At 43.6% G+C, this 13633-nt stretch overlaps 1 protein-coding gene across 2 annotated transcripts; it reads left to right on the forward strand.

Moving 5' to 3' along the window:
• The first annotated feature begins 313 nt into the window (after positions 1 to 313).
• CHRNA1 (cholinergic receptor nicotinic alpha 1 subunit) lies at positions 314 to 9450 on the forward strand. Of its 2 annotated transcripts, XM_031052235.2 has the most exons (9): positions 314 to 368; positions 2237 to 2382; positions 2513 to 2557; positions 2970 to 3079; positions 3298 to 3493; positions 4289 to 4526; positions 5627 to 5850; positions 7144 to 7383; positions 9303 to 9434. In XM_031052235.2, the coding sequence occupies exons 1-9, from the start codon at positions 329 to 331 to the stop codon at positions 9432 to 9434; spliced, it is 1371 nt and encodes a 456-aa protein (XP_030908095.1). In that variant the 5' UTR covers positions 314 to 328. The 2 variants fall into 2 exon arrangements, with proteins under 2 accessions (XP_030908095.1, XP_005152650.1); XM_005152593.4 differs by lacking the exon at positions 314 to 368 and having other exon boundaries at positions 2221 to 2382; positions 9303 to 9450.
• The last annotated feature ends 4183 nt before the right edge of the window (positions 9451 to 13633 follow it).

Raw genomic sequence — 13633 nt, forward strand, 5'->3', positions numbered from 1 at the left:
GGATGGGTCTGCAGCCTGGGACGCTTCTGAGTTCTCACCAAGATGTTCGGTTACTCTACAGATAATTCTTTCTTTTCTGATATTGTCACTTGTGAAAATGACCTTTTGTAAACTCCAGGAGATACTTGCCGGCTGACACATTGTTCTCCTGTTTCCAGCCCAGTGGCGCAGTGGCTCTCAGCTGTCATTCCCCAAAACAGGTGCTGTAAATCAATACCTTGGTGGCTATATTTCGCCAGCACCCTGGTGGGAGGCAGCACAGCCCTTCTCCAAAGAGACCTCAAAGGCGCTTTGTGTGTGCATCTGTCTGTGTGACTGCAGCGAGCGGATGATGAAGGTCCATCACATACTCCTCTTCGTCTCTGCAGGTAAAGGTGTTCTAGCTATTGCTTTGAACAGGGGTCAGCTCCTTCCTGAGTGTGCAGGACCATTAACCAGTATGGGTGAATGTGTGTTCTGGGAGCAGCCTGTCCTGCTGATAAGGTTTTATGAACACACCAAATTGTTTAAATCGGGACTTTGGAGTGTGCTGGTAACAGTTCAGATACTTGTAATTTCAGACACCAGATATTTTGAAGGGAGAACTTTTCATGTTTAATTGAGTTTCTGCCGTCTTTCTGCCATGCTCTCACGTACTCTAGTGCTACATGTGTTCCAAAATATGTGCAAGGCTCTAATAAACATGTCTTCGAGTGTGAAATTTCATTACAAGAAGTTTCATTAAGCTGTGGAACTACTGACAAGGAAGTAGAATTGATTTGCAGCTGTATGTGTTGTAGCAGGATAAGTCTTTTTAATCGATTCTCTGAAAGAATAAATATTTTGTGATCCTAAAACCTTTTCACTAAAGTCTGTACACTAAATTCCTACCAAGCCACTCCAGAACGTATCAATGTGAAAGATTTTAATTGGATTAATATAGTATAGCCAAGAGTTTGACTTAGATATGACACTTTAATCATAACATAGAAGTGGAAAGATGACTCCTGCCCACCCAGTGCGGCTTCCTGGCAGGGGAAGCAAGCAGTGCTTGTCTGTGGCAGTCAGCTTTTCACAGTGGCATCCAAGTATTTTAATACCATCTCATGGCAGGACAAGGCCAAGGCGGAATCCTTGGCATGGCAGCTCAACCATGTGAAAGGAGCTGATGAAAAGTCAGTTAGGAAACAAGGGGAAATCCTGGCTTAGCTTGGAGTCAAGAGCAAAGTTCTTGTTGACTTCAGTGGCCCAGGATTCAGACTGAGAGAGGGGAAGGCAAGGTTTGAATCTGTCAAAAATTCTTGCGGTGGGGTTCAGCTGTTCTGCTCCTTCTCACTGCCTTAAAGAGGGGGTGCATACAAAAACATCCACAAGCCTGCTTTACGTTTGATTTACTCCCCTCTAACAGTGAAGTAGCTACAGTCTGAGCACATGATGTACCTGCTTGTTCTGCAACAGGCTACCCAAGGTTTGTCTGTGTTTCTGTGAGGTAGGGATCTGAGCCCTCACCCCTTGGGAACACAAGGCACAGGAAACAAAGCTGCTGCCTGCCATTTTCACTTAGGATGCTTTCACAAGGGTTCTTCTCTGTAGCACTGCCAAGTCACGCTGAGCAGTCTGTGGGCAGAGATCTCCAAGGACAGGTTGAAACCTTCCCCAAGGAGAGGGAAATATGAGACCACATTGTGAATGGTTTCCTTCTCTATCACCATGAGTACATGAGCAATTCTAGTCAATGAGAGGAGCTCTTCCTCTGCTTAAACTTCAGATGCAAGGGAGTCTGGATGGTGCTTTCACCTCAGTGTCTCATTGTGCTTGGCCCTGTCCTTTAATGTTACTGTTACAGGCAAGTGGAATTGAAGATGAAAAAGACTACATTAGAAATCTCTGATTATGGGTTTTCTCTGTGCTTAACAGTTCACAAGTGCTGTATATAAGCGCAGCTATGGGCTGGGAGAGCCTGAGAGAGATTCCTAATGCTCAGTCTGATGTCCTCAGTCATGGCTATTTGTTTTTGTTCATCTCCTGACTGGAGACTGTTGTTGCCTTATTCCTAAACTGACCTCCAGATTAGATAGGAATTTACCCCTGCTGACAGTATTGCAATGCGCATAACGCACACCTGAAATGAGGAGTCACACAGGACTCCACCAGCCACCTGCTGTTGATGGCATTTCCTTCATGCCCACCTTGGACTGACGGTGCTGTAGCCTGTTCTCTGTCCTGTCTCACTGATGCCACCCCTGCTATTCTGCAGCTGGACTGGCCATGTGCTATGAAGATGAGACTCGCCTCGTCGAGGACTTGTTCAAGGACTACAACAAGGTGGTGCGACCAGTGGAGGACCATCGGGATGCCGTTGTTGTCACCGTCGGGCTGCAGCTCATTCAGCTTATTAGCGTGGTACAGTACGAACTGCTGGCTTATTAACCATGATAGTGTCAAATGGTGTCATTTTTCTAAGGGAACAGTTTTTCTCCTGTAATCCTGATGTTTGCTGATACTGCTTTCTCTTCCCTTTTTTTTTTTAAAGGATGAAGTAAATCAGATTGTGACAACCAATGTGCGCCTGAAACAGGTGACTATAAATAGTGTCAACCATTTCATCCATTTCAAATGAATACACAGCCAGAAAGTAACTATTAACTGCTGTGCTGGACAGGTGGTCAGCTAGCAGATAATGTCTTCTTTCTGAGGTCTCAAGAACAAAATGCGCTAGACCCTAAAGGACCTTAAGAAAAGCATTTTGTATTGTCTCTCTAACAGTATAGTTTTGGTATATTTATCTTTCATATGTGTATATTATTTTTAGAAGCTTTTTAAATCAAAGTTTAGGTTAATGTAAAAACTTAGCTGGGGATCCCGATAGCATATGTTTATTCTTACCTGCATATCCCAAAGCAAGGGAGGTGCTTGTTTCTAGGCAGTACCCAAACTGCCCCCAGAAGTGCTGGGAGAGGCTCTCAGTGGCTGAACTCCTTCCTCTTTAGCAATGGACAGACGTCAACCTCAAGTGGAACCCAGATGATTATGGTGGTGTGAAAAAAATCCGCATCCCCTCAGACGATATCTGGCGGCCAGACCTTGTGCTTTACAACAAGTAAGGGGTGCCGGCTGCCTGGGGAGGGAGGACATCGCTGCCCATGGGCTGCTTTCCCACAGCATCTGGGCCCTGGGTACCATGCCTCAGACCAAGCTTCTGCAGCAGCAGGCACGATGACAACTGTGGAACCAGTTGACCTGCGGTCAGAGAACTCCTTTTGTGACCATGTTAGTTAAGCTGCCCGTATTGCTGTTAATGTCCTTGTCCTTTTGCAGCGCAGATGGTGATTTTGCCATTGTTAAATACACCAAAGTCCTCCTGGAGCACACAGGCCTGATCACCTGGACACCACCAGCAATTTTCAAAAGTTACTGTGAAATTATAGTCACGCACTTCCCATTTGACCAGCAGAACTGCAGTATGAAGTTGGGAACTTGGACATATGATGGTACAGTGGTTGTTATTAACCCGGTAAGCAAGGAGCTTGTAATGGGGAAAAGCAGTAAAGAGCTGGATGTGTTTTTTGAGAAATATCAGATTTAGAATGCGATATAACCTTGTTTTAACTGAAAATCAAGCAGGTACTACCCCTAAATTATAAAAGCCCTATTTGTAGATCTAGCACAAAATTTCCTTGTTTAGCTTCTAAAATTCTGCATATGCGTAATTCCTGTGCCCTAACAGTCTCCTACCTGTCTATGCTTTGACATTTTTGCTTTTGACAAAAGACAGCTTAGCAAAAGCTATGATCTTCTCTGTGTTTTCCCAGTAAATACAGTTGCTGTGTAGTCCTTGGGAAGCAAGGAGATCCTTGCACAGTAGTCTAAATGGTAACCACAAGATGTAATGACAGACATCCAATTTTTTCTACAAGTTCTTTGCCAGGGCGACAGTACCCAATGTCATATTTTGACATATGCTTTGGCATGACCACATTTTGGGAGAGAGTGGTGGGGTGCTTTTTCTCTGCTCGTGACTTGGCATTTCCAAGGACTTTTTGCCTGTTCCCACAGGTATGTCTCCTATCTGTAAATATTTAATCAGTCTTTCTCTTTAGTCAACTACCCCTAACTGTTTCTCTAAAATATTTAGTTGGATGCTGAGCAGAGGATGATATTCTAAAGCAAAATAGCAAAGACAAGTTGTTTGCTCACAAAAATGCAGGAAGTACCTGAGTTATTGGGAGTCCTGTCACTGAGGGACTGCCAAGTTCTGATTTTGTTCAGAGCATCTAATGTTTAGAACCTGTAATTTTTTTGCTGTCAGGAGAGTGATCGCCCAGATCTGAGTAACTTCATGGAGAGTGGGGAGTGGGTGATGAAGGACTACCGCGGCTGGAAGCACTGGGTTTACTATGCTTGCTGCCCGGACACTCCGTACCTGGATATCACCTACCACTTCCTCATGCAGCGTCTGCCTCTCTACTTCATCGTGAATGTCATTATTCCCTGTCTGCTCTTCTCCTTTTTAACAGGGTTTGTTTTCTACCTACCCACAGATTCAGGTACGTAAATTTATGTGTTCTACTGCCATAGAAATTGCTCTTCTAACAAGCTTCTGAGAAACTCTTGGTATCTGAAATCATCAGACAACTCAAAGGGCAGCACTTACTGAAACTGGATGTTTCAGCTCAAAATAATGGCTCTAAACATTGTGCAAATAATGGTTAAGTGCTGAAAGCTGAAGTTTTTGGTATAAATAAATTGGTCTGTTTCTCTCAGAGATCATTGATCCAGTTAACTTCTGTACAACAAAGATTTAGCTAGTTGATTTTTATGGCTTTCCACAGGTAGGCAGTTAGTGTGTTAGTATATCACACAGTAAGTGATCATGTGGGGTGACTGAGGCCCTTTTGCACTGTGTTAGAGAATTTACCTGTTCACACACGTTACCTCATGTACAAAGAGTATCTTGACCTATTCAGTCCCATTTGTCGCTGCTGAGCAGCTCTTGCTCCCTGCAGCCATTTCCTCTGCTTCATTCATTTGACCTTGCGTCAGCTTTTCATACTGCTTAATTTAATTAAGCCCCTTCTATGAAATACTTCATGGTTGGGTTTTGGGTTTGGGTTGGTTTGGGTTTTATTCAGTGGAAAACTTTCTATAAAGTTGAACTGGATAGAAAAACAAGATGTCAATCATGTTTTGTGGTTCATTTCTGACATCCTGTGTGCAGGAGGATCTCAAATAGAGACTGACCTCTGGTGTCAGATGTGATTTTGTCTGCCCACTTAGCCCCTCATGAGCCTGCCAGAGAGCAAAGCCAGTGAGCCCCCAGGGGGCTGTGGAACAAGCACTAATCAGGTGCATACGTTTCATCATTCAAAAGGCACAGCCCATTAAGTGCTTCTGGCACTTTCCATATCCGTCACCCATACCTCAGTCCAGACATACCTGGTGATTCCCACCTTAATGCAGGAGCTGATATTATGTTAGGCACTCAGGTTTGCTCAACCTAGTTATTGCTTTGGATGCTGGGGGAAATGATAGCAGTCACATTTACTTGTGTGAATAGTGATCCTGTCTTCTCACATAAATACTGTCTGTACTGAATGATAACAGCAGCAGTGGTTTTTTCTTTTTTCTTTTTTTTTTTCCATGGCAGGTGAGAAAATGACTCTCAGCATCTCTGTCCTGCTGTCTTTGACCGTGTTCCTTCTGGTCATAGTGGAGCTGATTCCCTCCACCTCCAGTGCAGTGCCTCTGATAGGCAAATACATGCTGTTTACAATGGTGTTTGTCATCGCTTCAATCATCATCACGGTCATTGTCATCAACACCCACCACCGCTCCCCAAGCACTCACACCATGCCACACTGGGTCAGGAAGGTGAGCTCCATGCCTTTGCATGTTTCCTGGTTTCCACTGAGCACTCCATATTTTATTGGCAGGTTTTCTAATAAAAGTCAACAAGAATTTGGGAAGTAAATGCATCATGTTAAGTCTCTCTGGGCACAAGGGCCAGTGTTTACTACTTAGCTGTGCATAAAGTCAGCAAGGCTGCTAAAGTGCTCCTTTAAGTAACAAAACTTTTCACTGGGGTAGTCTTGCAGGGAACAGATGAGGCAAAACACAGGCAGATGAAGGGATAGGGAAAAGAAAATGTCCAGCTGGACTCAAATTACATTTCCTGGTCTAATTTTTCATCTGACTGCAAAACACTGCTGCCTGCCAGTGGCCAAGTTTGCCAGCCCATGTGAGCGCAGAGCACAAAGACCAGTGGGGATATCTGTGTTTAGCAGCCAGTTTTGCACTGCAAAAGACAGCTTAGCAAAAGCTGTGATCTTCTCTGTGTTTTTCCAGTAAATACAGTTGCTGTGTAGTCCTTGGGAAGCAAGGAGATCCTTGCACAGTAGTCTAAATGGTAACCACAAGATGTAATGACAGACATCCAATTTTTTCTACAAGTTCTTTGCCAGGGAGACAGTACCCAAGAGGAGCCATTCAGTCATTCTTGGCTTTTTTTAAGCCTGCCTGGGTACATATTAAACCAGAACATGAACAGGAGATTGTTCTCTGTATTTATAATTATACTTCTAAGGATACTGCTTACATCAGTTTCACTCTGCAGCACAAACAAGCCCTGCAGAAGGGAGATTTCAACTGGCAAACACTCCATGTGCTTAAAAACACTCTGGCAGCAAGCCTGTTATTCCAAAGGAAATTATTGTAGACCTTATGTGCATTTGTAACAGCAAAATCAAAGATAAGTAGCAAAAAGAGATCCTTTGTAGTCCATTCCTCAAGCCAGATTCATAATCAATATGTTCCAAATTACACAAGACTGACAGAGCTCTGTCAGCTTGCACTACCTGAGGCTCTGCTCCAGGGCATTGTGCACCCCTCCATGGATAGATGTTGGCTATATGGCAGGGGAAAATGGTTTCAAAAAAACACATGACAGGCCTGCAGGTGACTCCATCTGCCCTAGGACATAAGACTGACAAAAGCCCCAGTGAGACTGAGACACAGGCTATGACATACTCTAAGAGAGGATCTGTAGCTGATCCAGTGTGGGAAGCATTTGGGACCAGAGAGGCTTGCCTTTGTTCACTACACAGCTGCATCTGTAACCCAGCCCCACAGACCAGCAACTGTTGTCTTCTCCCTCCTTGCTTTCAGATCTTTATTGACACAATCCCAAACATCATGTTTTTCTCTACGATGAAACGACCATCCAGGGATAAACAAGACAAAAGCATTTTTGCAGAAGATATTGATATTTCAGAAATCTCTGGGAAGCCAGGTTCTGTGCCTGTCAACTTCTACTCCCCGCTTACCAAAAATCCAGATGTGAAAAATGCCATAGAGGGAATCAAATACATTGCGGAAACGATGAAATCGGACCAAGAAGCCAGTAATGTAAGGCATTCTTTGTGTATGATTCATTTCTTGCCTTCAGATTACTAAGTCTTTTGTTGTTGTTGTTGGGGTTTGTTGTTTTTTCTTTTTTGGCAAAATATCGCTGCCTCACAAAACCACTCCAGGCCCTGTTTGTGTTTAGCAGGGGTCAGTCTTCTCCCCTTGATGCAGTTAATAAGGAGCGACAGAGAATTTTCACAGATGGCAACAGAATCTTGCCCCCCCAAAAGAGGAAAAGGGAAAAAGGTGTCAGTGCTAAAGTTTTCTAGCTGTGGTATGTAAAGCTGTGGAGATGGAGTGTCTGTGAGAGCAAAGCAGTTTCAAGAACTGTAAGCAAGTTCCAAAACACATTCCTCCTGTCTCCCACTCAGGCATCTTCCCCTGCACTAAGCAAGCTCCTGTCACTTGTGAAAGCCAGGAAGCAAGCTGAACTCTGAAAAGCTGGTCATTTTACCTGAGAAGTGTTAAATGTAACTTACAAATTAGAATTCCAGTTTTGAAAAGGTTTTGAGTTATTCCTGAATGCTACAAGTAGTCCCTGTGAGTGAAGCACGTCATGAGCTACTCTGATTACTGACTTTTTCCACATTGCAAGCCAAAGAATAAATGCGTGTGGAGTCACATATGGCAGTGTTCCCCCAGAAAACCTAGCTCTGCTGCCTTCTAACACGTTCATTGGGATTAACCTCCTCTTTTATTTCAGTTATCACAGCTCACATGGCTTTTGGATGGGTAATTCAGTCATGGTACTTCACCTTTCTAAATGAACATAGCCTTTTGCTTTTGAGCTGCAGGCTAGCCCGAAGATGGGGAGAGAGTTCTCCAGGACAGTAATTTGGCCTGTGTCTTGCAAAGAATGAGCTTCCTTCCCACAGACAGGATTTACACCATAGTGTTTTTTCCTGTGGCCAAATTCCTGGAGCATGTGGAATGGCTCTAGCTGTAGTCTCATGTTCCCCATGACTCCTATCCCTCTCTACAGCTCAAGTCTTACCCTCATCAGGGCTGGCGTAGCTTCAGCATCTCTGGGCTTCACTTCCTCCTAGACTTACAAAGAGGGTCTTCAGGTTACTGGCAAGTGCTCCATTCGGAAGTGGAGCCCAGCTGCTTGTGTCATCTCGGCACTGTTGGTGTCACTTCCAGGGAGTTTCAAAAGCCAAGTTCCCCAAATAAACTGAAGGTTGTGGCTTCTGAAGGCTGGCACTTCATTACTTATGAACACCTTAAAACAGTGACCTCTAAATTACAACAGCCTCTTCTACCTGTGGAGCAACTAAGGCAAACGTAGAGGGTGCCTTAGGCCAGTACATGTCACTCTGCAAGGCAGAGTTACAGGGTGGAAACCCCAGCCCTGCTGCACTTGGCACTTCACACTGCACTCACTATTACAGTGCTGGGTTCTCACCAAAAGCATCAGTGGAAAAGCAAGTGGTTCACAGTGTCCCATAGCTGGAAAAAAGACTAAAGTTGCTACAGAGAAGGTTTTCCCAGACCTTAGAGTGCATACTAGGCATGGAAAGAGCTAAATTAATGGAAATTACTTAGATATCCCATGAGAATTAAAAAGCAATAGAAAAACACAAGCCAGTAGTGCCAAGTTAAGCATTTAGCTTTAAATGTTTCAAATTCTCTGTCAAAAGCAGCCATTTGCTTAAAAATTAAGCTTTTTAACATTTCTTTTTAATGAAATTGATCACTAAATTGCTAGGGTTGCTAAACAATATAAGCTTGAAGCTTGCATTTCTAGGTTGTTTAGGCTTTCTGAAAAACTGACCTGCCTTTGAGAGGAAAATAAGTATTTTTTGCATAGTGCAACTTAAGGAAGAAGTTTTCTGTTGTTCAAGACAGTAGATTATAAGAATGCCCATAACAAATGTGGCTCTGCAGAGACTTTACCATCTCCTTTGTTTCTTTCCCAGGCTGCAGAAGAATGGAAGTTTGTTGCGATGGTGCTTGATCATCTTCTCCTTGGCATATTTATGCTAGTTTGTATTATAGGAACATTAGCTGTATTTGCCGGTCGCCTTATTGAATTAAATCAGCAAGAATGAACATCAACTGGAAACTATTTGCTAGCCTGGTCAGCATCTGAAAGTGTCTCAACTATCAAAACCTGGCCAGCCTCCGAAAGTTTCACAGACAGGAATCTGTCCCTTCTGAGAGAGAGCAAGGATAATAAAATGTAAGGCTCCATACATAGCAACTCTGAGCTGCTGCTCAGTGGTATTTCATTGCCAAAAAGCAGCACTCACATTACTGGTAGGCTGAATGGCTGTCAGCCAGGTTTTGATCCGTTTCACCATTTATTAAAAATGTAAATGTATTAATAAGACTGTCTGACTCTGTAACCGGCAGATACAATTCCAGCAAAATCAATAGCAGCCTAATAAGCTTTAGCTGAGCTGTAAATCTGTATCCAACTTTAGCATTCAAGCTGGTTTCAATATCTGCTCTGTGGTTTTCATATTGGCAGCATCACAGATGACTCCTCTTGCAACACTAGATGTAGCCAGCAGACGTATCTCAAACTCCTTGATAAAGCACTGGATTTTCATGCACAAATCTGAAATGACTGTAATATGTGGCTTAACCTGTAGAAACACTTGATGCAGCAAAGAGAGGGTGGTATTCCTTACTGTGGGAATGGTCCAGCCTCAGCCAGTTGGGTCCCATAGACATTTTTTTGCTACCAAGTCCTGTGGTAAAGGACTTATAGAGAATTATATAGCTCTGTTTTATTGCTGAGCACTGTTTTGTAGCTGTCAGGCATCCCAGTGACTATGCTGAAGCTGCTGCCCTCTCATTTCTACCTGCTAGTACTCATTACAAGAAGCCCCACATTCATTATGTTTTAATGCTCAGGATTTTCAGCTGTCAGCAGAGATGTTCTACGAATGCAGCCTCAGGGAAAAGTTTAGGCTGGAGGAGAAGGAATGGTATCCATAAGATAACCTCTGTACTCAGCCTGCTCTGTGTCGGGAAGGTCGGTTTTATCTCTCCATTCTGAGTGATGGCTAATGTTAGGGCAGCTTTGAATTTTGGGTTGCTCAGTAAAGCAGCTTAAACAAATTATCTCTGCTCCCTGAAAGCTCTCCCCTGCCCTGCTGAAATAGATCCTCAGCATTAAAGTCAGACGCAACATCACAAAGATCATTCCTAGGGCAGGTGTGGATCTGTGTTTTCCTTATGTATGACAAGATGACACCTCCTCTTCCGAGACGCACAAAAACTCGCCCAAACTTTGCTCAAATATTGAGCAGCAGCTCGCTCTAGTGGCTACAGCAAAGTAGTGCTGCCTTTGGTCAAGCAGCTTTGGGGTTTAGTAAAGACTCGACATGAGCAGCAAGCCTGTGTACGTTTCAATAGCACAGCCTGGAAATACTAGCGGTGCTGCCTGTTTTTCCTCAAAAATAAATAAGGAGAGGTGGGGCAACTCATGGAAATTACTCACCTTTCCCAGCTGGTTGTCCGAGCCAATAGAACTACATTGCTAACAGCTGTCAACAGTTTGCTGTGAGTTTAATAAAATAATGTGTACTGTGTTAATGCTCTATGGGAATGTGTCATGTCTGCAGAGAACAGGCATTTGAAAAGCTCTATAAGGGAAATCAGGCACTTGTGCAATACTTCCATCATTGCGTAGTGTTTGATGGACAATATTTTGGTGAGCTGTAGTTCTAAGCAAAGCAATCAGTTTGTCTGTGGCAATAGGTCACTTGTAAGACTCTGCTCAGCTCTTACTGTTTAGATGATGGGGTTTTTTGCCTCCCTGGATGATCATTAACCCTCTAAATGATTGCTGAAGATGTATGCTGGGTGAAACCTCTGCTGACAGATGGAGCACTTGCTGCAGCTCTGTTTATCTTCAGTGCCGGCTCTCTGCACTCCCTTGAAGGGAGTCACACAGCTCCCTGGCTCAGGATGAGCTAAGCTGCAGTGTAGCAGTGCCTGGGACTTAATCAGAGAGACTGTGATTGGCACTAAAATTGGCAGAACAATCCTCTTAGAGTAGCATGTGGTTGAACCAGCATTAAAAACAAACATCAAGTAACAAGATTCATGGTGAATGTCTACAGTATCTTTGTTCAGCTTCCTCAGCTTCCTCAAGGCAGATCTGGGTCTTGGCCTCCAAATTCCACCTAAGTACCTGCCTGCTTGCTTCTCCAGCTCTCTTCGTATAGACCTAGCTACCACATTGCAGTGTTCTTCTTTCACTTGCTCATAAAAAGTTCTGAAATAATTTGAAAATGTTAATTTGTGATCATTTGATCTGCCTTATGTGCACAGCAGACCTTCTGCCTTCCTAGTGCTCCAAGTCTTGATGAACTGTTCACATCTCTGAAAATGTAACACCAGGCAAAAATAAAAGCTAACAGTTTCCCTTTCTCAGGTTGCAGAATCCAGGCATTGTACCCTGACTCTCAAGACAGATGGTACTCCAGACACCAATAAGCACACTTCAGGAGACAGTTCATCTGCATCTGTTTTTTGCTTTGAATACTCAGATTGTCCCAGTCATATTTATTCTCTGTTTTTAGTTCACCTTTGTGAATGCTTTTTTTTCTGCATATGACTAACATGCCATTACCAGTATCCATCTACTGAGAGTATCTGCTGAAGAAGAGTACCTTTACCTACAAACAGACTACTTCTTCTCATCTGCTACTGTCCTTTTAACATGTCAGCACAGCTGTATCCTGCTAAAACAGTAGCTTTGGGGGTTGTAAATGTGCTCAGTCACTGTCTAAAGATAATTCTCTGTCAATGTCTAAGTACCTATTGTCTAACAATTTCTTGTTTACAGCACTGTAGTCTCTCCCTGCAATCTTAACACTAAACTTTCCCCCATGGGTAGCACCAGCACCCCCAGGGAGATGGACATGGACAATACTTGTGTGACCTGCATGTGCATCTCTGCTGCCTTGCTGCCTTTAACAGCAAATTTTGGCTCTGAGCTCTGACTAGCAATTCTCATGATAAGCAGAACAAGAAACAGGCTTCACACACTTGATAAATTTCTCTAATAAGTGTGAAAAATAAAAAAGTGCAAACACTGTGTGCTGAAGCAAGCAGCCATCACTTTAATGAAGGCATAACAGGGATCTCTAGGTGAGAAGGTGTTGCTTTCAAAGTGATAGTACCTTGAGAAATTAACGTGTCCATCTTTTAACTGCCATCTTCTTGCAACTAAAGCTGCTTTTATTCACTTTGAGCCTGTTGATAACACCCTGTTTATGTCCTTAATAGAGTAGCTCTCTGGAGCGTTCTTCACCTTCTTCAGCCTGATTCTCTTTTCATTTTTTATACAATTTGGCAATTAACTTTCCCCTTCCCATTCCTTTAGCTGACCTTTAACTACTGCACCTTGGATACTTTTCTCTCAAAGATGCAGTCACCCCCAGATCTCTTTCCGCTTTGGCACTTCTGCTGTTCAGGAGACCTGACCCTTCTGAGGGGGTTATTTGAGTTTTTAAAGTCCATTGCCTTGTACTAGCTCCCAGGGAGCAATTCCACCTCTGTGTGAGTCTGTAATGAGAACACGCTGCTGCTCTCCATCGCCACCAGGCAGATGAGCTAAACTTGATGGCCTTATTCTGTCTATTCAGATGGCTGGAGCTCAACTTTGTAAAACATAGTTGAGCTGATCAAGAGTGAGAAAAAATGACATTCGCTTGCCCAAAGAAATTGTGAATGCTCCATCCCTGGCAGTGTTCAAGGCCAGGTTGGACGGGGCCTTGGATGACATGGTTTAGTGTGAGGTGTCCCTGCCCATAGCAGGGGGTTGGATCTAGATGATCTTAAGGACCTTTCCAACCAAAACTATTCTATGAGCTTGCATATGCCAGGTATGATCATTCACCTGCAACTAGTGCTTGGGTTCTGAAGCCTCCTTCATCTGGAGAGTTTTTAAGAACTCAGATTATTTAATAATTCAAGATTATTGTTTCAGGCAATTGTAGGACAATTTAAGTGCTCATTTTTTCTCCAGAATACAAGCTGCTGCCAACCTTCTTGCTGTGGCCATCTCCCCAGAGATGTGTGAAAGCAGTGTGAGTTTCATCAGCATGCTGACTCAGCAGTTCCTGTTTCCACAGCTGAAGCAAACCACAGTGGGTCAGGACAGCAGGGTGAAAGAGTATGTGTAACATAGGCCCTGCAAAGTGCATAAACACTGCACTGCTGTTGGAGAATGGAAGAGCATTACCTCCCTGAAAACATTTGTTTTCTGGTGTCATGGCATGCAAGATGT

The sequence above is a fragment of the Melopsittacus undulatus genome, chromosome 8 (assembly GCF_012275295.1).
Source record: "Melopsittacus undulatus isolate bMelUnd1 chromosome 8, bMelUnd1.mat.Z, whole genome shotgun sequence".
In the NCBI taxonomy this organism is placed as follows: Eukaryota; Metazoa; Chordata; class Aves; order Psittaciformes; family Psittaculidae; genus Melopsittacus; species Melopsittacus undulatus.